The sequence below is a fragment of the Bos indicus x Bos taurus genome, chromosome 6 (assembly GCF_003369695.1).
Source record: "Bos indicus x Bos taurus breed Angus x Brahman F1 hybrid chromosome 6, Bos_hybrid_MaternalHap_v2.0, whole genome shotgun sequence".
In the NCBI taxonomy this organism is placed as follows: Eukaryota; Metazoa; Chordata; class Mammalia; order Artiodactyla; family Bovidae; genus Bos; species Bos indicus x Bos taurus.
In genome coordinates, this window is record NC_040081.1 from 94,263,486 (window position 1) to 94,290,436 (window position 26,951).

Genomic DNA, 26,951 nt, shown 5'->3' on the forward strand with positions numbered 1-26,951 from the left:
TATATAAAATACTTATTTGTGAATATATCTGTATATTTTTATATGGATATATATTTGCTGGTAGTTTTTTCAGAAACGTTGCAAGCATTAAAAACATACTCTAAAAGTTATTTCTGCTTTTACGTTTTGTTGTTTCTTTAGAAAAATATTTTGAGATTATTGGTATGATAAAGGCACTGTGTGGATCACAATAAACTGTGGAAAATTCTGAAAGAGATGGGAATACCAGACCACCTGATCTGCCTCTTGAGAAACCTGTATGCAGGTCAGGAAGCAACAGTTAGAACTGGACATGGAACAACAGACTGGTTCCAAATAGGAAAAGGAGTTCATCAAGGCTGTATATTGTCACCCTGCTTATTTAACTTATATGCAGAGTACATCATGAGAAACACTGGGCTGGAAGAAACACAAGCTGGAATCAAGATTGCTGGGAGAAATATCAATAACCTCAGATATGCAGATGACCCCACCCTTATGGCAGAAAGTGAAGAGGAACTCAAAAGCCTCTTGATGAAGGTGAAAGTGGACAGTGAAAAAGTTGGCTTAAAGCTCAACATTCAGAAAACGAAGATCATGGCATCCGGTCCCACCACTTCATGTGAAATAGATGGGGAAACAGTGGAAACAGTGTCAGACTTTATTTTTCTGGGCTCCAAAATCACTATAGATGGTGACTGCAGCCATGAAATTAAAAGACGCTTACTCCTTGGAAGGAAGGCTATGACCAACCTAGATAGCATATTCAAAAGCAGAGACATTACTTTGCCAACAAAGGTTCATCTAGTCAAGGCTATGGTTTTTCCTGTGGTCATGTATGGATGTGAGAGTTGGACTGTGAAGAAGGCTGAGCGCCAAAGAATTGATGCTTTTGAACTGTGGTGTTGGAGAAGACTCTTGAGAGTCCCTTGGACTGCAAGGAGATCCAACCAGTCCATTCTGAAGGAGATCAGCCCTGGGATTTCTTTGGAAGGAATGATGCTAAAGCTGAAACTCAGTACTTTGGCCACCTCATGCAACGAGTTGACTCACTGGAAAAGACTGTGATGCTGGGAGGGATTGGGGGCAGGAGGAGAAGGGGACGACAGAGGATGAGATGGCTGGATGGCATCACTGACTCGATGGACATGAGTCTGAGTGAACTCTGGGAGTTGGTTATGGACAGGGAGGCCTGGCCTGCTGCGATTCATGGGGTCGCAAAGAGTCGGACACGACTGAGCAACTGATCTGATCAGATTGGATCTGAATGGCACTGTTTGATCAAACCAGTCAAATCTAAAGGAAATCAGTCCTGAATATTCATTGGAAGGACTGATGCTGAAGCTGAAACTCCAATATTTTGGCCACCTGATATGAAGAACTGACTTATTGGAAAAGACCATGATGCTGGGAAAGATTGAAGGCAGAAGGAGAAGGGGACGACAGAGGATGAGATGGTCGGATGGCATCATCAACTCGATGGACATGAGTTTGAGCAAGCTTCAGGAGCTGGTGATGGACAGGGAAGCCTGGAGTGCTGCAGTCCATGGGGTCGCAAAGAGTCGGACGTGACTGAGCGACTGAACTGAATGGCACTGTTATGAGTTGGTACCTTTGTCCAAAGCTCTGCCCCTCCATTGATGGCACACAGATTGACAAAGCCACCTCATCCTTTAACTTGCCCTTTCTTTGCCCTGAGACTCCAATATATGCATATCATGTTTTGTCATATTTTATGTAATTCTGCTAGAATTTATGGATTTCTCATTCTGATTGCTATATAACCTCTGTTGCTGGTTAGTAATGTTTAGAACAGTAGAACTCATACTCTCAGTTACAGAAACTTAATTATGGACAAAAATGTATTAAAGTCATTGTTTTTATGTAATTCCACACATCAGTCGAGGTGAGTCAAGAATTCATCTTTATTTGTCCCAAGAATAAAATAAAATTGTAAAAGAGGATAGATTCTGCCCACATGTTGGGGAATCAGGAGTTCTAGGTTTGAACCCTAGTCACTATACTCTCAATCTTGCATTCCTTAATCTGTAAAATGGGGATACTTGTACCTACTTCAGAGTTTGGGGGGAAAAAGCTTGATAAAATAATGTCCTCAAAATGTCCAACACAGTGCTTAGAACACAGCAGATACTCTATACATTATTGTAACATCAGACTACTTGTCAAAAAAATTATTCAGAATATCAAGATACTTTTATACCAAGCTAAAAAGCAACATAGATAATACTGAAGAATGTATTGCAGCAATGAGATAATTGCCCAATACTTTTTTGTTTAAAGAATTTCTCTTCCCCTTACTTCCATATAGAGAAAGCTAAATTGTTCGAAAAATGCCTAGAATATAATATCACGCAAGTTTATTTAAAGAAAATTTTCAGAGCTATTTCCTTCCTGTTACAAAATGTTATCTTGACAAAACCCAACATTACAACTGTGTTGACTGTGTGCTTGAACTTAACACTTAAAACTACACTGCAAATTGGTTTCTGAATGTCTGCCAATAAGTTCAACCAATCGCTCAACCAGTCTATTGTTCTAATATTTATAAATTACCTACAATAGGCCAAGCAAGGCTGTGCTTGGTAATAGGGCTGCAAAAACAAGTAAAACACAGAATTACAATGTAACTGAAAAGAAGTCACATAAAACAATTACAATAGAATGTGATATTAACTAAAATAGGTAGCAGCAGAAAGGTACTAGAGCACCATGTATGAAATACAAGTAACTCAGCCTTGCATGAGGGCATCAACAAAGGTTTCCTGCAGGAAGTCATCTCTATGATGAATCCTGAAGAATGATCAAGAATTAGTTGGAAACGAGATTAGAAAGGAATCTAAGAAGACGGAGCACTATTTGACAAGCTAGAAGATAAGAAAGGCACAAAATAGTCAAGGAACTAAAAAGTCATTCAATATGGCAGCAACACAGAATATGACAGTGAGAATATATGGTTTGAAGCTGAAAAGGAGAATAGGATAAGGATCATGAAGAATTGATGTTTGGGATTAGTCTTATGAACTTCTAAAACAGGTAGAAATCTGGTCATAATTGTGTTTTACAAATATCACATGTGTTGCATCGTAACGGTTGGAAGAGTAATAATTTCTACAGTAGAAGACCAGTTAAGAAAGTCATGGTGTATTCCACTCTTGGAAGGAATGTAAATTGGTGCAGCTACTTTGAAAAACAGTATGGAGGTTTTTTAAAAAGTTAAGAATGGAACTACCATAAAATCCAGTTATTCCACTTCTGGGTATTTATCTAAAGAATGCAAAAACACTAACTCAAAAGATTTATGCACCTTGATGTTAACTGAAGCATTATTTAGAATTGCCAATATATGAAAGCAACCTAAGCGTCCACTGATCGATGAATGGCTAAAGATGTACAGTGTACATGTACAATGGAATAGTATTTAGCCTAAAGGAGACAGAATCTTGCTATCATGATAACATGGATGGATCTTGAGAGTACTAAGTGAAATACATCAGATGGAGAAAAACAAGTATGTATGATTTCACTCATATGTGGAATATAAAAGCAAGCAAACAAAACAAAAGCAGCACATAGATACAGAGAACAGACTGATGACTCCCAGAGAAGAGGGGGTGAAATGGATAAATGGAGTTACTTCGGATGGAAACTAGGCTTCTGGTGGTAAACACACTGTAGTGTATACAGAAGTCAAAAGTTAACATTGCACACATGAAGCATATATAATATTATAAACCAATGTTATCTTAATTAAAAAAAAATTTTTTTAAGAATTTCTTAGTACATTTCAAATAAAAACCAAAGTAGAATTGAGTCAAATAGTGTCAATGGGGGTAGGGCAAAAATGAAAACTGAGAGATATTAAGGAGTTAAAAATAGAAAGGACTTGGACATTTATAGGATGCAGGAAGTGAGGAAGAAGGGAGTAGTTAAAGATGACTTTAGAGTTTCTGTTTTGCACAGGAAGGTGGGTAATCCTGAATAGGAATCATGAAAGGAATAGGTTTGAATGGAAGTACATGAGTTTAATTTGGGAACTTCAGGTTTAAGGTGCCTAGGGGAAATACAAGTGAGTGAGTTGACATCTGGATAGTAGACACCTGAATAAGGCTTAAAGCTAAGGGAAAGATCTTGTTTGGAGATTGGGAACTCATCAGCACTAAAAGGAAGCCTTCGAGAAGGCGAGTTTATGGGTTAGGAATCTAGTCATGGTGAAAACTGACAAGGAACCACAAGAAGAGGAAGCACAGGTGACATCAGAGAAGAAACAGCCAGGGAGGCTGGACTACGAAGTTGGGAAAGATAAGGGAGAACTTTCTGAGACAGGACTGGCCCACCATGCAGATAATTCTGGGTGTTAAGGGAAGGTGGGGCTCAGAACCCAGGACTCTTTCAACTTTGTTTTCTACAAATTGGTGCTACATTGTTTAGAATTGTATACAAATGTTCATTTTCTCTTTGCTCCATCCTCAGAATATTTTTTTTTCCTCAGAATATTTTTAAGTAGAAGGATAGAAGAAACCTAAACATCTTAACAAAAAGACTGTTGGAAGTGCGTTTTAATGTCAATTGCTTCTCAAATTAATAGCAATAAAACTAAATTCAAATGTACTAAATGTTTTCCACATGACAAATTATTCAATAGTATTGGGATATTTAATGAAGTAAATAAAATTCAAGGTCCTAACAGTCACAGTGCTTTTATTTAATGTTAAAGATGTATGAAAATTCCAAAACAGGAGAACAGCTCAGTGCCATATGTTATGGTTACTCTGATCTGACAAATTTCATACTCCATGAAATATGGTTGACAATCCACAGTAACCTATTTGCAAAGTATTCATTTGCTGTTTACTTTATGCATAACCAATAAAAGACTGCCATTTTATGATCCATTAAAAAAGATGAAAAAATTAAATAAAATTGTGAAAGACATTTGCTGAAATAAATAATTTACCTCCAATTTGCATATACTGAAAATTAAACTGGTAACTACTCAAAAAGTTATTAAAATTATGTCAACTGAAGATATTTTGAAACCAAGTGCTACTATTTAATACTCTGAAGAGTTTTTTAAAAGTTAGCTTTATGCATAATAAATTATGAGTTGAAAGTCAAATTTCATATTTGTGAATAAAGATTCAATTTCTAGTTATGAATATAGATGTAAATTAATGTTTCATCTAAGAATATTTTCTTCAAAGGGTAAAAGGATAAAATAATTAAATAAAATAATTTCTTTTTGAGATACTCAATATAGTTATATAAAACTGAAACAAATACACTGCAGTCAGGAAGACTGCTAGATTTTAGAAGAAAAAAATGCTTTATCAGAGAAGTACTGGATCACATCTAAAGTTGTATTGGAAATGTTTTCAGTATTACACTGAAAATAACCCCTTTTTAACTGCATTGTGTATTTTTCAAAAGTGTTCAAATGATGCTTGGAAAAGATCACTCGATTTTTAGTGTCTTTCATCCAAAAATGTCATATGTCTTAATAATAGTAAAATCTTTAATAATATAACATTTAGAAATAGATCTATAAGAGGATTTAAATACATATTTACTTGCCCAGAGGCTTAGTTGGTAAAGAATCTGCCTGCAATGCAGGAGACCTGGGTTCGATCCCTGGGTCAGGAAGATCCCTTGGAGAAGGAAATGGCAACCTACTCCAACATTTTTGCCTAGAGAATCCCATGGACAGAGGAGTCTGACAGGCTACAGTCCATGGGGTTGAAAGAGTTGGACACGACTTGGCGACCGAACTACCACATCTTCTGTATCATCTCATGGCTGTCCCTCCTGGAACACTTTTAGTTACCAAAACACTCACTAAATGATTCTAATTTTTACAGAACTCTTCCTTATACTGAGCTGAAATGTGCCTCCCTTTACCTTTCATTCTTCTCTTGTTCTTGGAGCAATACAGAATAAATCAAATCTATCTTTCACACAACAGACCTGAAGTTTGAAGGAAGCTGAGGTGTCACATCTAGATTATGTCTTTTTCAGTATTTTAACTGCATCCTATTTAACATTTTAACACTTGACCACATTCTATTAGCCACCCCTGAATGTACGTGAATTAATGTTTCTCTTAAAAGGTAATTTCCAGAACTGAAAATCATATTTAGGATCAAGATTCAATGCAGATTAGGTGAATTTATCACATTTACAGGGCTTCCCTATGGCTCTGGCTGCCAATGCAGGAGACATGGGTCGATCCCTGGGTTGGGAAGATCCCCTAAGGAAATGGGAACTCACTCCAGTATTCTTGCCTTGGAAATCCCCTGGGCAGAGGACATTGGCTGGTTACAGTTCATGGGGTCACAAAAGAGTCAAACATGACTTAGTGACTAAAAACAACAACATATATACAAAAATGTACATTTGGCCACCCTGTGGCCTAGTGGTCTTGGAATGAGTGGCTGAGTTCCCCTCCAGACATTCACCCCAGCACAAGAGGCTGTCAAGGCTGTAGCTTGGTGTCTCTGGCAGGCCAATGTCCTGGCAACTGAAAGGAAACCCATTGATGGACACATTCACATCTAGAATGTCTGCTATGGGGCCTGAGTGCTGTGGATGCTTCTGGGCATGCTCCATCCGCTGGTCCCCTACTATAAGGAGTTCATCTCAGGCCATGGCTTTGCTCAGAACCAGCTTGTTATTTGGAAGCACTCAACCACGGGCTTCCCTGGTGGCTCAGCTGGTAAAGATTCCTCCTGCAATGCAGGAGACATGGGTTCAATGCCTGGGTCGGGAAGATGCCCTGGAGAAGGGAATGGCAACCCCCTCCAGTATTCTTGCCTGGAGAATCCCATGGACAGAGGCACCTGGAGAGCTACAGTCCACACGGTCACAAAGAGTTGAACACGACTGAAGTGATTCAGTACACTACTGAGAACAACCATGGCCAAGGTGGCTAGGCTCACAGGTCACACAATTCAGGTCTTCGGTCCAACCATGAGCTCAGCAGGGGCCCTGCAGCTATGGCACGGCTCTGATTGGACCCTGAACAAGGGGGGAAGTGGGAAACCAGTGCAGCAAAGCAGCCTCATCCAGCATGTCACCTGCTGAGGATCAATTCATCACCTCAGTTTTTGAGTGCTTTTTAAAGAGTTTTTCTGATTAAAAAATTGTGTCAAGTCTCCTTCTCAAAAAAAAAAAAAACCTGACAAGATGGAATTCACCTAACCATACAAATATATTAAAACTGTTCATGTGAGAAGCTAGGCTAAAGGCAGAATTTGTCAAACCAGGAAAGGGAAATGGAATCAATTTTATTCCAGGCAAAATTCATTATACTGAAAAAAATAACAACACTGAAGAAAATAAGATTCTATCACCAAGTCAGGCTCTAACCCCAAGTCTGCCACACATGCATCTCCATGATCCTTCAGTATCAGCTGCTTCAAATTTTCCACATACACTTGATGTCCCACCTCCTCTTACTCAAAACACTCTGTCAACTGTCTTTCCACACAGCCTTTTAAGAGGACTAATACTATCAGTTTCATCTGATTGAGATATTTATTTCATATTTGCCAGAAGACTCTGGCCAATGTTTTTGAAAGCACATTTAACTATACCATATGCCTCCTTAAATCATCTCTATCAAACAAGCTGTAGGATAAGGCTCTGGTTCATTCTGTTCTGGTTTTCTTTCTTCACAATGTGTTTATGTATATTTACCCAACTTGCTCTGTTCTTCCTGCCAAATTACAGGTTTGAGATCTCAACTAGTGCAGAGCAGCTGTGCTACTGTTGGTGTCTCACCAAACGAGGGTCAGCAAATGAGCCCGTTTCGCGAGAATGGGGACACCTGCACATTCCACTCGAAAGGCGACTGCCCTCGAAAGGGTGGGATCCGCAGGGCTTCACAGAGTCCTTCCTACTTAAGACGTTTTGGTACAAATAAACCACTGGCAGAAACTACCTTCCAATCTGTACATCTTTCTGGGTAAGACAATATGTTTAACCATAGGACATTTTTTAAAATTAAATTGTGTCCAATGGGAAAAAAAAAATAGAAAAGAACTACCTCCTTTACATTCTTTCTGTTTAATGACTAAGAATCTGTGCATTTTGGTGTAAAATTCTCTACCAAACAAAGAAATGTAATACACAGATATCCCCTCAAAGAAAGGACTCCAAAGATCCATTCCAGCAATACTAAGCAATGATATACCCGGAAAAGATTGGCCCAGATAGCTTTAACTTTTGGTTTCTCCCTGACATGCTGCTGTACATGCATGCAAAGTCACATCAGTTGCAACCCCATGGACTGTAAGCCCACCAGGCTACTCTATGCACAGGATTCTCTATGACATCAATTTCCAAATGCAAACTTATGTCCTAGCTACCCTGCTGCATTCTTAATTCCCATCTCCAAGAAAACATCTTCATATGAAGCCTCTTTCAAACCAAAATTCATGAGCCCTGGATTTTTAAAGGGATCATCCTCAAAGAAAATGTATTTCAGGAAGTAACATAAAGATAAGAAAGGGACTGAGCGAGCACTCTAATGAGATGAGGCACATGTCTGTGGCTCCAGCTCTGAGACTGTGCATCTGGCTTTGAGGCTGTCTGTCTAGGGTTACTTCACCAGCATGTTGTTAATTATTTAAGTGAGAGAACAGGGGGAACCATCACCACATCTGTCACCCTCACACAGGAAAAACCTTCATTCATTGTTAGGCCAGATGTGTTTATTTGAAACACAGACTAACTAGCGACTTAATGGGTTTGAATCCTTAGCCAAAAGCTAATTAGACAAACACAGTAAAGCATCAGTCACCTTACAAGGCTAAACTGTTTCAGTGGTGTTGATTTTAATCCAATCTCATAAGAGGCCTCATCACCTACAAAAATATCTGAAGGAAATGCAAGGCAGAGGAAAGGTCCAAATGACTTGCAAAGTACTCAGTGGAACATATAATGATGTCGCCAAATGTCCAACACAGTAACAAACAAAATCTTCTCCAATTTTGCCTCAGTGGTATCATGTACTTGATACAAAAAAGAGGAAAGCAAAATTATTTTAGACAGATCTCCTTCCAAAACACTCTCAGCTAGCTTATAGGTGAAATAGTAACATCCAAAAGCCAAACAAAGGATGATTTCTTGTGCCTGATATTGTTTAAAAATCATATAAGACATAATAAATATCAGGCACGAGAAACCATCATTTGTCTGGTTTTTGACGTTAATATTTCACCCACCAGCAAGCTGAGAAGAGGATTTGTCTACAAATCACTAAAAAATTCAAGCGGTATGTGTGGCAGCCTATTCAAAAGGGGACTGTGCCCCAAGGCAAGTTCTACAGAAAACGAATTCAGTGTTGGACAGAACAGGCATATTGCATTTTATAAGTACTTTGGAGAAGAAAGTAAGCTGTCTTACCTTACTAGTCATTACTATGAAAAATCCAACTTAGTTTTCTGCTCTCTTAAATGGGATGACCCCCAAAACAGAATTCTGACCATCTTTCTCCTACTTAAAATACCCAGTAACCAAATGCACCATTTTAGTCTATATATAAATAATGAATCAAAACGTTTGAGAAACATGTAACAAATATTTCACAAATTTATTATGTGTCCAGAATCATGTCCACCAAGAAACAAAACAAATTCATTCCAGCAGGAAGGAGACACAATAACAAACAAACAAATGCTTTGGAGAAAAAGTAAACCAAGAAAAGGAAATAGAGAGTGTTAGACTCAAAGGAGGGAGTAGACTTTATGTATGATTAAATAGGGTAACTGGGAAGGGCTTACTGAGAAGATGATATATAAACAAAACTTGAAGAAGTTGAGCAAGTGAGACAAGAGGGGAGGAGTCTCTTAAGCAGAGAGAACAGCAAGTGTAAAAGATGCTGGAGTGGGAGTAAGCTCACATGGTTAATGAAGAGCAAACAGGCCAGGGTGCCCATAACAAAGGGGCAAAAGAGGATAAGTCAGAGATGCAGCAAGGGCCAGATCCTGTAGAACCTTGTAGAACACTGACTGCAGTGATTAGACTTTCAGTATAATGGAGAACTCATTATCAAGGATAAATGAAGGGGTGATATAAATTGATCTGTCTTAATAGAATCACTGTTGCCAAAGACAGAAGCAGAAAGAGTATCTGAGAGGCTAATAACCTAACCAAGAACTGACAGTGGCTTGGTTTAGGATGTATCAGTGGAGGTGGTGGGGAAGGACTAGATTCTGAATATATTTTGAAATCAGAGCTGAGATTTGCTGATGGCCTACATCAGTTCAGTTCAGTTCAGTCGCTCAGTCATGTCCGACTCTTTGCGACCCCATGAATTGCAGCACGCCAGGCCTCCCTGTCCATCACCAACTCCCGGAGTTCACTCAGACTCACATCCATCGAGTCAGTGATGCCATCCAGCCATCTCATCCTCTGTCATCCCCTTCTCCTCCTGCCCCCAATCCCTCCCAGCATCAGAGTCTTTTCCAATGAGTCAACACTTCGCATGAGGTGGCCAAAGTACTGGAGTTTCAGCTTTAGCATCATTCCTTCCAAAGAAATCCCAGGGCTGATCTCCTTCAGAGTGGACTGGTTGGATCTCCTTGCAGTCCAAGGGACTCTCAAGAGTCTTCTCCAAAGAAATCAATAATGACTCAAAGTTTTTTTTTTACCTGAACAACAAAAAGGATGGAGCTGCCAATGACTAAGATAGAGAAGACAGCTCTGAAAGCAGACTGGGGGAACAATCAGGGGAATCAATATGGAGTCAGAGATTCAATAAAATAAGACCAAACTTTAAGTCAATAGATTTACTATTGTTAATACAGGACAGTATTGTTCAGAAAGACATTGAGCCCCACTGTGCCCCTGGGGTAAAGATGGCTCAATGTAAAATGGACAGGCCTTAAATCCCAAAGCAGTCTAATTTGATATAAGCACGTTACCAATACTGCTAAATTATTATATGACAAAGAAAACAAATACTTTTTTATAGAAAGAATAAAGATTCTGATAGTCTTGCTTTTATAAGTTATACAGCCCTTTATAACCAATTTAAAATAGAAAGTTGATACCACTCCAGTTCACTCAGTTGACCAGAACCAATGTCCAATAGATATCCTGCATATTTAAGCACCCACATAATTCAAGTGCTCAAGTCAACTTCAAACTGCTAAAATAATTTTCTTACGTTCCACAAAGGAAAATATAATCCTCCCTCTCTGAACTGTATCCTATTCATTATCCTAAATGTTGAAGAAGACTCTTGAGAGTCCCTCGGACTGCAAGGAGACCCAACCAGTCCATTCTAAAGGAGATCAGCCCTGGGATTTCTTTGGAAGGAATGATGCTAAAGCTGAAACTCCAGTACTTTGGCCACCTCATGTGAAGAGTTGACTCACTGGAAAAGACTCTGATGCTGGGAGGGATTGAGGGCAGGAAGAGAAGAGGACGACAGAGAATGAGATGGCCAGATGGCATCGCTGACTCGATGGACGTGAGTCTGAGTGAACTCCGAGAGTTGGTGATGGACAGGGAGGCCTGGCGTGCTGCAATTCATGGGGTCTCAAAGGGTCGGACACGACTGAGCTACTGAACTGAACTGAACTGTTGAACAAGAGAACATGTGAACTATTCACAGTCATTTTCTGCACAATAAAGAGAGCAGGGGGAAAAGTCACAGATGAAAATATTAAGATACTGATAAAATTATCTGTTTATTTTAGGTGACTAAAATAATAGCCCTTCCTCTAAACTAAATAGCTTTTAGTTTATCCAGGTATCATGGTTTATTGCCATACCAAAGAACATATGAATATAGACCTTAACAGGACTGGGACACAACTTAAAGAACAAATATTTCCTAGTCTAAGTTGTGCCTTACTGAGCCACATTCCTTTTGCTCTTCAATCTTAATATTTAAATACTATAGTAATTAGTCAAAATCCCATTGTTGAAATTTGTGTGTGTGTGTGTAAATTCAATACACTAAAATTCAAAACACTGGCCATGGCTTTACTGTTTAAAGACTCTAACAACAGATCTCCAACCTACCCAGATAAATATTTATAGAGTCTTTTAATCAATATTTAAGAAACAAAATAAAAAAGACTTTACCAATTTCAAATCTACTAAGAAACATATAAAGTACTAACCAGAGTGATCTGCCTAGGTTTTACTATTCCATGTTCAATCTGTATATCAACAATAGACAAAACAACTACTGCGTATTGGGTCACAATTTCCTTATAATTTGTAGCTAAAAAGTTTTTAAATGTTTTAATGAAGCACTTACTCTCCAACTTCATGCAGGGTAGGAGCAGGACAAAGCATAGAATTCTGTTCCACACTTACTGGCTTTTCATCTAGAAAATAAGATGCCATTGAATTAATAAGGGGCTTTATGTATCTCATGCAGTTTTATTAATGATATAAAGAGATACAGCAATCAGTGTCCAAGTGTGGGGCATTAGATACATCAGCATGAAAAAACAAAAAGATACTCATCTAAAGAAATAAGAGAAGGAACAGAGAATGAAAAATAGAGATTATATGCCTTATTGATATACAGTACTGGTAAATCATAAATTATGATTTTTTATATAACATTCACATATAGTTTGTAGATACTATAAAATTATCACCTTTTCTCCCTCAACTTTGTCAATATATTAGACATTCAAGAAACAATGATATATATTTTAAAAGCAGAATTTTAAAATGATAAAGATAAATATCCAAAGGATAATAAATTTATTTCAAGAGCTTAATAAAATAATTGGGTCTATAACATATAAACAGGCTTCCTAGGTGGCTTAGTGGTAAAGAATACACCTGCCAATGCAGGAGATGAGGGTTTGATCCCTGGATCCTCTGAAGATCCTCTGGATAAGGGAATGGCAACCCACTTCGGTACTCTTGCCTGGAAAATTCCACAGACAGAGGAGCCTGGTGGGCTAAAGTCCATGGGGTTGCAAAACAGTCAGACACGACTTAGCAACTAAACAACAACAAATAATATATAAATACATTTTATAGAATACTTAAGTTGCCTTGCAATTTTCATAGATATGAAAAAAATAATCTAGACTATAAATATTCAGAAAAGCTACATGATCAGATAGATAATCTTAGAATGCAAATTATGAAAATACAATCTGACTCAATTTACTTGAGATTTATTTTAGTAAATTTAATCTCATATAGCTAAACATAAAATATATTTCTATTATAATAAACTCCAACCCATAATCAAAAGAAGTTAGGTAAAGTTAATGCTTAGATATAGATGACTACTAAATAAAAATACTAAAATAATTTTTCCTCTTCAGTTGTAGAACCTACTAACAAGAGAGTTCATTACAAATATTATTGCCTTTCCTTACTAAAATGATGATTTTAATAGAAAAGATAGGAATTAATGATATCATTTACCATGCTGAGACCCTTAACACTGTAATTCAACAAACATATTGAGCAGTTACTTTGCATGCAGACAAAATTGTGCTAAACGGAGAGTTTATAACAATCAGATAAACAAAATTGTAGATGATCCTTTCAAAAAATATTTCTACCAGAGTTCACAGAGTTGCAGCATCTGCCTTACAGTATAAAATTTTAGAAGACAATATAATCACCAACGAGGAGAAAAGTCTTAAAAGAGACCCAAAAAGCCCAGAATATTAAGATCTATTTATTTAAAGAGAAGTTTTTCTCAGAATAAAGATTAAAAATGTTGCACTCATCTGCTTTTTTGAAAGTCAAGCTAGGCAAAGTGAAATTTAATTCCTTAAATATGATAATCACCAACAAATACTGTACCAGGGAGACATTACAGACATATCTTTAAGGCAAGAAGTCTGTCCTCAGGAAACTGGCTGACAACTTATTTGCAAATTAGACAAAGACAGAAAGTGACAATAAAATGAGGTAATAAGTAGTAAAGTAGTCCAAGACTGGTAGACTTTCAAGCAAGAGTGACAAGAAACAAATGTGGAGAAAGAGACAATTAAATCAGGGGGTGGGTATAGTCCACACAGAGAAAACTGGGTTCAACTCTCAGCTCTGCCCAGTATTAGTTGCGTAATCACAGACAAGTTATACGACTCTTTCAGCCACAAGGCCATAAATTGTATAATGAGGATACTTCAGATACAGTCCAGCATTTAATAAGTTATGAACAACTGTTGCCATTATTAAATAACTATTAAGTAACTATTATTACTACTTGCATTATTATTGCACTTCCTTTCTTTACTGATTAAAAAAAATATAGCACTGCTGGTTTCAGCTGACAAAAATACTTCATGCTGAAATACTGCACAGATATTAAAGCAATACGGAAATTATGGAGACATACTTATCGTGTATGTTTCATTTACAGTGTAAGTACAGAGAACACTGCCTTTCCGACTCCCCAGGTTGAATCCTCTTCCATTCAAAACAACTTGAAATTCCTCTAGAAGTAAAAGGAAGAATACAAAATGTAAATGCTACTTTTCAAGAACAACAACAAAAAGCATCACTTGAATCAAAAGCATCAAGGTGCAACGAATTTTTTAATACTATTCGGTCAACTAATAACAAAAGACATGGTCTTACTAGTTTTCTTAGACCTTCCAAGGAAATACAGTGGAGATGCCCTTCACTGCCAGGTAGAGATGCATTATTTTACATTTTGAACAAAGTGTTTTCCAATAATAACCAAAAAGAACTGAAGTGTAATTGACCAATAGAATTGAAGCACAACAGTCATCCCAGACAGATACTGTACAAACTTGCCCAAATTCTATCCTGAGGAAAATATCTGTAGGGATGTCTTAGGTACTGAGGTATGAGAATGTGAAGAAGTTAATGCCTCATTTTACCTGGTTCTTAGAACAGTCGCGTGTTGTAATTTCTTTAACCTATGACACCCCATACAGAGGTTCTTCTTTAACAGCTTCTTCACATATCTAATCCTACTTTTAATTTGTTGCATACAGACTTGTAACTCTTCAAAAGTCAGGCATTTTGGACTAATAATAATCTGTGGCCAATTAGTAAAAGAAGTTGATTTGACTCATACTCTGTGTAAGAGGAGCAGTCACTAAATGTTAGAGAGTGAAATAATATGCTAGAAGAAAAGTTTAAATGTTTATATCTTTGCTGCTTAGCTGTAAGAAGATATGTCAATTCTTTTAATAGTAATTAACTTTCAATCCTCTTCAGAGACCCCCTACCCAAGATAATCTAACACATATCTAATAATTAACTGTGGAAGAAAATGCTGCCATGCCACTCTTCATTCAGTGTGTTATTGAATATAAAGAATGTTCTTATAAGTTACAATAAAGTGCAAGTGAAATGTAAAATGTGACTCAGAAAAAGAACATGAGCTTTTGGAGTCAGACAGACAAGAATCTAACAGGACATTTACTAATAGCAACTACTGAATATATTTCTGTCTCAGTTTCCCCATCTGTGAATCCAGGATTATAAAACTGCTGAATAGTGTTGTAAGGATTAGGCCAAATTATAAATGCAAAGACCACCATCCCACTCTAGAATGTTCAAATGCACTATTCCTCTTAAACATCTCAGTAATCATTAAGGAAGGGTGGGTCTAAAAGATACCTGCAATGCAGGAGTCCCTGGTTTGATTCATATGTCAGGAAGATCCCCTGGAGAAGGGATAGGCTACCCACTCCAGTATTCTTGGGCTTCCCTAGCAGCTCAGCTGGTAAAGAATCAGCCTGAAATGCGGGAGACCTGGGTTCAATCCCTGGGTTGGGAAAATCCCCTAGAAGAGGGCATGGCTACCCACTCAAGTATTCTTGCCTGGAGAATGGCCATGGACAGAGGAGCCTGGCAGGCTACAGTCCATGGGATCGCAGAGAGTCAGACATGACTGAGCGACTAAGAGCAAAGAACACTAAAAGATGTAGAACCTCATCCCATGTCCAGCAGGTGGGAGGCCACCAGAGCCAATATTTAACTTTTGAAAGAAAAGTTGGGTTAAAATGAACTCCAGGTTAAAACTTGAAGAAATTATATAGGCCACAGAGAATCCCACTCTCTTTGGGTTGGATGGCTTGAAAGTGCTAAAACCTGAGTCTGTTTCTTAGCACCAGCTGATCAAGCCACCTGCTTCTTTCCTGCCATCCACCGTGAGCTGGCAGGGACGTACTTTGGCCAGGTCATAAGAGCATGGAGCTCAGTCTACAGATACATGCCTGTTTGTATAATCAGATAAAAGAGAAAATTTCCTATTTTATTTTACTTGTCATAAGAAAGGTCTCAAACATGAACTAAATATACAGAAGATTTTAAAAGCCTGTCACACAATATGTTCATTATTTAAAATAACACTCCAATCTTAAAAATTTGAATTTAAAATAGAAATATTTCAAGGAATTATTTAAAAATTCTTGCAGAAAAAGATGCCAAAAAATTAATTTTGCTATTCTCTTTCCAACATGAGTTTCAAATCATATATTTTAACTAGGAAAAAAAGTACAATTTCTTACAAGGTATTTTTAAATTCAAACTACTTACGCCCCACACAGACACTCGAGGGCCGCAATTCCAGGATTTCAGTGCATGACTGAGCTAGTATCTAAAAAGGAAATAAAAAAGAAGACCAAGATATGTAACTTAATCATAATATGCAAAACGAATCATAAGATTACTAATAATCTGCGGTCCTCCCTTTACAATAAATGGCAGAGAAAAATTATTAGCCACATACACAGCTACCAAGCTCTTATGAAATTTCTGTGTCATCTTTTAGTATATATTTCAAGACTGCATTCTGTAGGAATGCTTATTTGATTAGAATAAATACAGATAAGCACAGATAAAAGGAATTGTTGCTCTAAAGTCTGGGAGCCTTGGATATGAAAAGATAACTAAAATTTCTCAATAGCCATAAAATCAACGCTAACTTTCCCATCAAGCAAAAACAAGATAGCAAAATCAGACCTCCTATTTAATTATGCTAATTTAACATTTTCTATTAAAAGATTCAACATAATATCAATAAATAAACACTTCTTTATTTGACTCTGGCATTTCTATTCAATTTCTCTGCCTCAATTCCCATGGATGCTAATCCTCCTTATATGCATCAAACATTACACTTGCAGAACACAGGCCCCTTGTATGAGCCAAATATTATTCTCAAAAGCACAGACTCTCTACTCTAGCATTCCCAGAGCACAGGAACAGAACAGCTCTTCTTAGCGTGATCTGAGAGACAGAAACCACCATACAAGGCACAAGGCTACAAGTGAAAAACAACAGTGATGAAATAAGCTGCTCCTCATGGACTCAACAATCCTGTCTTTATTTTTAGAACTGCTCTGCACTACATTAGCAAAGGCAGACAAGTTCCAGATGATCTTTGAAAGACATTCCTTTCTTGCTGGAAGTTAAGGACAGACGATGTACAGTAGTTTCTAGCGTCTCCTGTTCATAACTAAAACAGGAAGGAAGGACTGTGGCAGGATACAGAAATGCTTTCCCTGCTTTCTTTAATAACAGTAGAAATATAAATTGTCAGACTCTAAAAATCAGCGGGTCAAATCATGGGATTTTTGTTGCTGAATATGCCCCTCGGAAAGAGGGTACATTTGTACTTTTTAGGGTCATTTCCCAGAGAATCCACTTTTCACATACTGATTGAGGAGTAAAATACTATAACTGAGAAATTCTGAGTGAGATCTATTTAAACTCCGAAATGATCAAAGAGATTCCACCATCACCCAAAGACTGTCAGGGCCTCAACAACTCTTGGTCTGCTATTCTATCTCTGATAATCAGCACTCACTCCTTTGAAGAGCAAGTACCTTTGTTCATTTAAGAATTGAGGATCACTCTCAAAAGTTAATGTGCCCTCTTGGAAAGAAAGAATCTCAAATCACTAACATCTTTAAACTGTTTGACATAATTCAGATAACAAGACTCTGAAGGGAATAGAATACAAAAGTTTTGCCAAAAGAGTAAGAAGCTAAAAAGCTTCCAGTTAACAAAATAGGTGCATTATTGCTCCAGGTTTGACCAGTCTGAGATAAAAGTGAGAACTGAGCCATGAAAATGGAAGGTCAAAAGAAAGCATCAGTTCAGTTCAGTTCAGTTCAGTCACTCAGTCGTGTCCGACTCTTTGCAACCCCATGAATTGCAGCACGCCAGGCCTCCCTGTCCAGCACCAACTCTCAGAGTCCACTCAGACTCACGTCCATCGAGTCAGTGATGCCATCCAGCCATCTCATCCTCTGTCGTCCCCTTCTTCTCCTGCCCGCAATCCCTCCCAGCATCACAGTCTTTTCCAATGAGTCAACTCTTCACATGAGGTAGCCAAAGTACTGGAGTTTCAGCTTTAGCATCATTCCTTCCAAAGACAGCATAAACCCCCCAAATCTATTTTGGCTGGCAACAATTCTTCAAAGAATTTACTTGAAACTAAATCCTATTGAGAAGACTGACTGATCTTAGAGCTGATAATCCTTTTACTATTCTAGTTATTTTAGGCACACCTTTATAAGCATTACAGAAAAATGTTTTGAGTGTTGAATCACCCCCTCTATTAGCACACAAACTCTTAGAGCATAGACATGGGATCTCATACTGTGCAAGCCTTCCAGGAGGACCACATTGTTTTGTACTCGCAGTACAACCAAAAAAAAAAAAAAAAACTGCTTAGAGAATAAAGACCAAACGTACTGATTAATGAGAATACTAAAAATGTCTAGTAAGCAAATCAACAATCATAAAAGGACTAAGATAAAGCACAATAAAGTGAATTTATGTTTTTACATAAATGAGATGCCAATGTTGGAAAATAATGTCTCTGCCTACATGTCTTCCTGAGGGAGGGCTGTCCCTCTGTGACTGTTTTTCTTAGTTTCTTTCCCTCCTGTATTTGTGAACCACAGGGTTGTTAAAGGTTTTTAACCAACAGTTGAGCCCACAGGGTACAGATTGGGTTGGAGGTAAAAGTGTGACCTTCCAGTGGGGAGAGGTCTGGGCAGAGAGGTTGATGGTATATCCAAGACTGTCTGCAAGACCTGTGTTTATAAATCAGTAAAAAAAAATCTATAATAAAAAAAGAGGCCAAAAGATATAGAATTCTAAATTCTGTTACTTTGTGTAAAAGATCTATGTTTCAGCTCATTATCCCAAATTGTGAAATGCCTAAAGATGGTTTGATATATTTAATCTCTATAATAACAGTCATTGTCCTTTCTCATTATCAAAACTTTCTGTCCTATTTAAAATGTATTTGTTTTGAATGCTGCCTTTGAAAGGTATGATAGGACTTCCCAATGCAGGGGACAGGGGTTTGAACCCTGGTCCGGGAAGAGTCCACATCCCGTGCAGCAACTAAGCCGGTGTGTTACAACTACCGAGCCTGTGCTCTAGAGTCGGCAGGCTGCAACCACTCAGACCAAGTTCTGCAACTCCTGAAGCCCATGCACCTAGAGACCATGCTCCCCAACAGGAGAAGCCACTACGATGAGAAGCCCACACACCACAACAGATTGCCTCTGTTCACTGCAACTAGAGAAAGCACTCGTGTGGCAAAAAAGACCCAGCACAACTATAAATAAATAAAATTACTGTAAAAATGTAAGGTAAAAAGCCTGAAACACATTATCACAAGAAAATGAAAATCCAAGTAATCCCCCTCTTCTGAGTTGTTTGGAATAAAACTACAGGGAGAACAAGAGCATTCAGCCTTACAGATTATAATTACTTATTTTCTGTTGTTTCTAACTGGTTGCATACAATTTTGATATGTTATTTGCACTATTTGGACCATCAGAATACTCTCAATAGTTCAGTGAACTCTGTAAACATGGATACATGGAATTTCTCTATTTGGCAAGGGAGTAGGGTAGGATAAGATAAGGTTATTTACGCCCTCCTCTGAGTTGGTTTCGGTGAGCCGAAAGACAGGATGTAGCCTTAGGGGTCAACTCCGACCACACTGCCAGCTGGCCTCTTACAGATGTTTGGCAGGAGATGAAAGTAGATTCCATTGTGCTGTCCCTTGCCTGAAGTTGAACTTGAATGAAGTACCAGAATAGTGTTTCACCCTGGGTATTCCAGGCATAGTCCAAATTAATTTCAATTGACTCTGCATCTAGCATCATGTACTTAGGTTGCAGGATTTCACTAGAGGCCAGATTTGCATACAGAGCACCAAGGGGGCAGACATGTACATTGGAGCTAGAATTGGCAAGACTTATGGCCATGTAAGAACCACTGCTAAGTCAGAGACACAACTCTTCCAAGAATCCCAGTGGCCACAAGGCAATTTCTTATCTTGCTTATCCATAGTGTTAGGATCAGATCTTTAAAAGTATTGAATAATAACTACGTAAATTAACAGTATTAATCTAGGAAGCATTTACAGCAGAAATAACCAGAAAGCATCAGACTTGATTTCTTCTTTCTTAGCTATTTTAAGATACATATGAAACCACATTTTGATTGAGATCTGTAAGTTCCTGAATATGTTTACATAATGAATACATGCTATAATAACAAATATCGAATATGTAGGAAGTAGCGTAAATCATATTATAGCCCCCAAAACTGCATACAATGAATATAGCTTTGGCCTTTTTCTCCTGGCATTGAAGATAAAATGAGATTAATTAGTGGAGAATTGTAGTTGGGCTGCATCCAAGATAAAATTTAGCATGAAATTAGTTAAGATGAGGTAACAAAGTCAAAATATTACTCAGCACCTACAGTGTCTTGGAAGTTTATACTGAATTTGGGAGCAATATCTAGGTCTAATGATTTGAAGACCAAACATCCAGTTTAAATAAACAAACAAAAGCCCACTTCCTACAACTAATATACATCAAGACAGATTTTTAAAATCTATATTTTTTCCAATTTCTAAATGGTAATGGTAAGGATACTATATTTAGAAAATAGAATAGAGCCCATTCCACATGAAACTAGGCAAACACTTTTTTTAATGAATGATAACACCTCATATTTAAAACCAGTCTAATATAAAAAGTATACAGCACAATGTTATAAACAGCAGCTGCTCAGTTAATATTTATTGAATTAACTGAGTAAATGCAAAACTTTCTAGTAAAAAACAAGCATCTTGACTATAAGACAAATAAACAGGGTGTGTAACAATGGACAGTTAAACATATTTAAAATTAAAGAGCTTTTCAAATCACATCTTTGGTCACATACAAGGAAAGGAAAACTTATTTGTATAGTTTAAATTGTGGTAACCAATGGCACTAATAAGGCATTGAGCCAAACACAAAAAAGAAAGAAATTTAAGATACGCACCTTCTTTTAAAAAGAGGGTTAATTTTTAGATAGGATATGTGGAAGAGAAAAATGAGATTAAATCCCATTGAATGGTTTCCTCTGTGACTTCCTTTTTAAAGGTCAGTTCTAAATAAAAAAAATTTTCCCCCAAACTGGATTATTTCTTCACCCTTAAATTCAATATGCTACCCAAACATCTCGAACATTTTCAACGTTATTCAAAATTCAAAATATTTATTCTAGCAATAATTTTCTAATACTGACTTTGAGTAAATAACATCACATACAACAGAACATTATAGATAATTTACAAGTACCCTCAGTGTACCCTTAACAAATAGAAACTGTTAATTTGCATGACATACAGCATGCCAGAAAATATCAGTAAGGATAATAAAAAGGTCTGAAAAATATAATCTGTTTTTTTCTGACTCACTGAGAGTCTTTAAGCACAGCAGGAGTTCATCCCAAATATGAAGGAGTCCAAGTTTAAATCTCATAAGGAAAAATCAGTGAAGAATATTAGTTCCCAAAAAGAGTTCCCCAAAAAATAAAGCTTTAGTAATTAGCTACACATGTACACAAAATAAGCAACTAAAACAAATGGAAAGATGTTTCTCACAATCTTTTCTTGTTTGCTTTTTACCTTTTAATATTTAGATACAATTTTTATTTTCTCTCTAGCTGTAAAACATCCTACCAAATATATTTTTCTTTAAGAGGTAATGATTCAATGAAAACAATTATAACTTGTAGTCACATGTTTGGTTGTGTTTGTTTTTTTTTAATGCTTGGAGCTTCAAAATGCCAGTTGCTCAATACAGCATGACCCATTTCTAAATATGGATTCTTTCTCCCTTTGGGTAATATAAGCACAAGTGATAAATTCTAAACAAACTTCTACTCTAATAAATCTAGGGAAGAATGTAAGTTACAATCATTGCCTTCTACTCTTCTCTGCTCCAAACATAACAGATGAGCGGTTCTGAGTATAATGTTAGTAAAATTATGCCCATATCACAAATTGTGAAACAAAACACTGAAATGACATTTAAAGTTCTTCCTCCTGTTATAATTGTAATTTTCATAACAAATCATATTAGCAGGTCTTCCTTTCTCACTATAACATAAAAATATGCCCCAAACTGGATTGTGATACAAAACAAAAATTTATATGTCTCTCCTTCTTTTTCTTTTGTTCAGCACAAACTCAGAATAATCATTTAATGCTTTCTTAATGGATGAATAACAGACTTTACATTAAAAGTGCATTAAAATTATGGGATTTACACTGATGGTACATTTAATCATAAATCTTACCATTTTATCCCCCTTTTCAATGTCCTACTTAACCGAATTTACTTTCACAAACAAGTGAGCCTCTAAAAGTTTATCTTGTTTTGCAGCCCAAAAGATTAATGTTAAGAAATAAACATTTGACACTTAACTTTGGCAATGCAACCTAATACTACCACTGAAGTTTTCTCACAAAATATCACAGTTGTAATCATTTATCAAAAATGGATTTTATTTCCTTATACTACAATCCCCACCAAATAATGAAAAAGGAAATAATAATATTAAGTAAAATTATCATGCAAATACAAATAGACCATTGGACAAAAGATGTCAAGATTATAAAATTTCAGTAAATTAAATGAGTATTTTAAAGTGAACTTTCTATTGGTATTTTTTAGTTAATTGGAATTAGGAAGAAATGAAGTACCTTATTAGAATATGTGAAAGATATTTTAAATATATTTTAATATAGTGGACTGTCATAGCTATTGATTTTTCTTCCCTATCCTTAACATTTTTTCATCCTTACATATCTATAAACAGTGTTGCCTTTCTACTGGGAAAATTGTTCTTTATTCCATGTGGTTCCGGTGAGGCTGTCAATCATGATACCTTCTCTTTGCGCACCTTGTTCCCAACCTTCCACCATGGGAGTGAGCATGTTATTCAGGCTGGTCCAAATATGTCTGTTGACTATGTTATCTGTTATAAGAATGAGCACTTGACCCAGCTGAGTCAATCAGAGTCCTTAACTGGGATAGAATAAACTGATGCTGAGACAATGGGCTTGCTAATTGAGGCCCATGGAAGCTGAAACCTTTGGCAATTAACTTTCCTCTGATGATCAACAAAGCAAGGAGTGAATGAGGCAAACAGATGCTGCTGCTGCTAAGTCGCTTCACTCATGTCTGACTCTGTGCGACCTCATAGATGGCAGCCCACTAGGCTCCCCCATCCCTGGGATTCTCCAGGCAAGAACACTGGAGCGGGCTGCCATTCCTTTCTCCAATGCATGAAAATAAAAAGTGAAAGTGAAGTCGCTCAATCCGACCCTTAGCGACCCCATGGACTGCAGCCTACCAGGCCCCTCTGTCCATGGGATTTTCTAGGCAAGAGTACTGGAGTGGGTTGCCACTGCCTTCTCCAGAGACAAACAGAATCATAGGCAAAACTTAGAAAGGGAGAAGACCTTAGGAGTGGATTGGTACCCTGGATCCAACAGCACCTGGGGTAATTTCCTCCTCTGGACCACCAGTTATTTAGATAAGCCAATAACTTTCTTTTCCTTTCCCTTAAGCTACTATACACTTGGTTTTCGTCACTTGTAACCAAAAGTCTTAATACAGCAGAATATAAACAAAAGGATGAAATAATGCAGAATCAAAAGACAATTCAAAATATTCTCTGGTTAAAAAAAAAAGATGAGTTGATTTTTCTGATGCTTAAATACACCATAACTATATTATAAAAATATTTTCAAGGAGCATAGATTTTATTTATTCATTCACTGATAAATGGGAATTGGGCAGTGTCTACTTACCCAATACTGTATTAGGTACTAGACAAAAAAAAGGAGGCAGAGGGAAATACAGTCCCAACATTTCTATCATTAATGTGAAGGATGTTATGAAAAGAGACACCTCATCTACATTTAATACTAACGATTCTTGGATAAACTGAAGCCCAGGAGAATCTGGCATACAGTGGGCCTCACATTACAGCCTGTCCCTTTTTAAAGGGAGTCCTAGAAACTGACTTCCAATTTTGCATAAGTTGTACCAGTTCAGGTTGTTTTCCTATGAATATATCTTCATAGTTAGCTCAGACTTTAGGTTTTTCATCCGGCCATGATTTTACAAATAGAGATTCCACAATTAAGCAGTCAACATCTGTAGCGGAACCTGCCAAAAGTATTTAAGCTAAAGTCTTATCGGGTAGTCTATTAGGCATCCGCTTCGATTTTCCTGTAGAGAAAATGATTTTGCAATGTCTTCTCATTCCATTCAAACATAGTTCAGACAGCTTTCTTAGATACTTTTTAAAAATAACAATAACAACAACAGATATGGCTGAGAAAAACAACTTGGCTCCAAAGGTCAAATGAAGCTTATATTCCCAGCACTAGGAATGAAGTTACCTTTTGAAATGTATATTGCACTTTTTTCCCTTTATAAACAATCTATTACAGTTTCATTTAAATTTTCTACACGTCTGAGTGACCATGTTCTTCCTGTTTAGGCTCTCTTATTTTCCCATTATGTACTTAGGAACTTCAGCATTTGCTGCCATCACCTAGGATGTAGTGTTCTTAATTCTTCTGGATCAGGTGTTATTTATAAAGCCAGCTCCACAACTGATTCATCTCTTCTGCTTAATACTTTCTGAGGTACTGTATCAAAAAAATTTGTGGAACCAACTGCAAATAAAAAGACATCTCATGGCCTTGTTTTTAGAGAAAAAAAAAGGGGGGAGGGAGGTTTTGCACAGATTATTTTGCTTTTTATTCTTCCCCTATTATTCACTAATCATGGTTTTGTTCTATTTTCAATGTTCTCTTCCCCAGCACTGCATAATGAAACACTGCATTGGAAAGTACGTGGTATTCACAGGCTAGTCTGACCTATCCTAGTTTGAATAAACTTTCATCTTCAAATAAAAGTCCTATAATTGCCTTTCCAATAAGCCAAAAATAAATATGTAACATTCTAAGATTTTAAAGTTAACCTAAAGTGAAAAACAGAATAAAATCCTTGTGTCTGTGGGCAGTGGGAGAGTAGATAGATCAAGAGGCTGGAGAACGACTCAAGTCTACAGTTTTCTGGCTTGAACATTTCTCTGGATTTCCACTTCCCTCAGTGACATTCCCCACTGGGATTTCTTCCCAGGCCCAATTTCACTCTGTCCTCTAACACTCTGGCCCTTCTGCGAAAACAATTTTCACTTTCAATGCTTCTAGACGCTCGGCCACATTATCAGGAGTGGAAGTTGTATTTGACTCCCCCTCTGTCCTTTTCATCCTATATCCAGTGAGCTCCCAGGTTCTATTAATTTTTTAAAGCTTCCCACGTTTACCATTTTATTTCTAGTTTCACTGCCATCACAGTTTTAACAGCAGCAACTAATTGCCAGGTAACATTCATTGGAGTCTTCAGAGCCTGGCTCAGAAAGAGCCAACAGTTTTATACCTAGTGGTTCAGCCCCACCTTGTTCCTGACATAGTTCTGACCAGGCCGTGAATCTATCAGGCACTTCCCTTGACATCCTTGACCTAGTTTTATTGGGAAAGACCTACAATCCTAGTGCCTGAAATAAGCCCTAAGGACCTGTGCTCCCCTGGGGTGTGGTTCCCCCTTAACCAAGTAAGGTTTCTACTCTGAATCACTAAATAGCACCATGAGTTCCCCAACAAGAATGGAGAATCTTGAGGTTCTACATAGCTTTTGTCATGGGAATTCTTAATCTACTTTTTCAGCTGTTCCCTGGGTCCTAGACCTGTGCTCACTGAGTCATGTCTGATTCTTTGTTTAGCTTGCTAGGCTCCTCTGTCCACAGGATTTCCCAGGCAAGAATACTGGCTGTGCTGAGTTGCTTCAGTCATGTCTGACCCTCTGCAACCCTATGCACTATAGCCTGCCAGGCTCCTCAGTCCAAGGGATTCTCCAGGCATGAATACTGGAGTGGGTTTCCATGCCCTCCTCCAGCAGATTTTCCCTACCCAGGGATCAAATCCAAGTCTCTTGTCTCTCCTGCACTGACAGGTGAGTTCTTTACCACTGGGAAGCGCCACCTGGGAAGCCAAGAATACTGGAATGGGGTGCCATTTCCTACGCCAGGGGATCTTCCTGACCCAGGGATCAAACCCACATTTCTTGCAATTCCTGCACTGGCAGGCAGGTTCTTTGCCACTAGTGCCACCTGGGAAACCCTAGACCTGAATCCTGAGAATTCAGAACTACGGCACAGTCAGATCTTGACTTTGGGAAGCTATACCATCTTGAAGTCCTTGTTGTTTTGACCCTTTGCTAGATGTGATCCTTGCACATCTAATACCACTCCTCTTTAGATCTAAAGGCATTGATCACTTAGAACACTGACAATCTCTCTAAGTGGACTGCCCTACAGAAGGATCAATAACTCCATCCCACATGGTCCTAGCTTCTTGCCATTCCTAGCTTCCTATCACATGCTATAAAATCCAGCCCTTCTGAGTTAGATCATTCTTAATCATTATCTCATGTAATTCACAAAACAACCGAATGACGTAGACGTCATTATCCTCATTTGAGTAAAGAGAAAGATTACATTGTAGGACATTATAAAGATTACATTATAGGACACACAGAAGGTCACATGGCTAGACACCGGCAGAGCTGGAACTCGCACTC

General features: G+C 37.6%; 1 protein-coding gene across 1 annotated transcript in view; it reads right to left on the minus strand.

Annotated features, from left to right (window-relative positions):
* The window catches only part of ANTXR2 (ANTXR cell adhesion molecule 2), a 179,153-nt gene that overhangs the window by 119,142 nt on the left and 33,060 nt on the right, over window positions 1-26,951 (minus strand). The window contains exons 8-10 of the mRNA XM_027544859.1: window positions 16,513-16,573; window positions 14,336-14,434; window positions 12,272-12,341 (exon numbers count right to left, since the gene is read on the minus strand). Coding sequence (XP_027400660.1) covers window positions 12,272-12,341; window positions 14,336-14,434; window positions 16,513-16,573 — 230 coding nt within the window. The remainder of the gene's footprint in view (window positions 1-12,271; window positions 12,342-14,335; window positions 14,435-16,512; window positions 16,574-26,951) is intronic.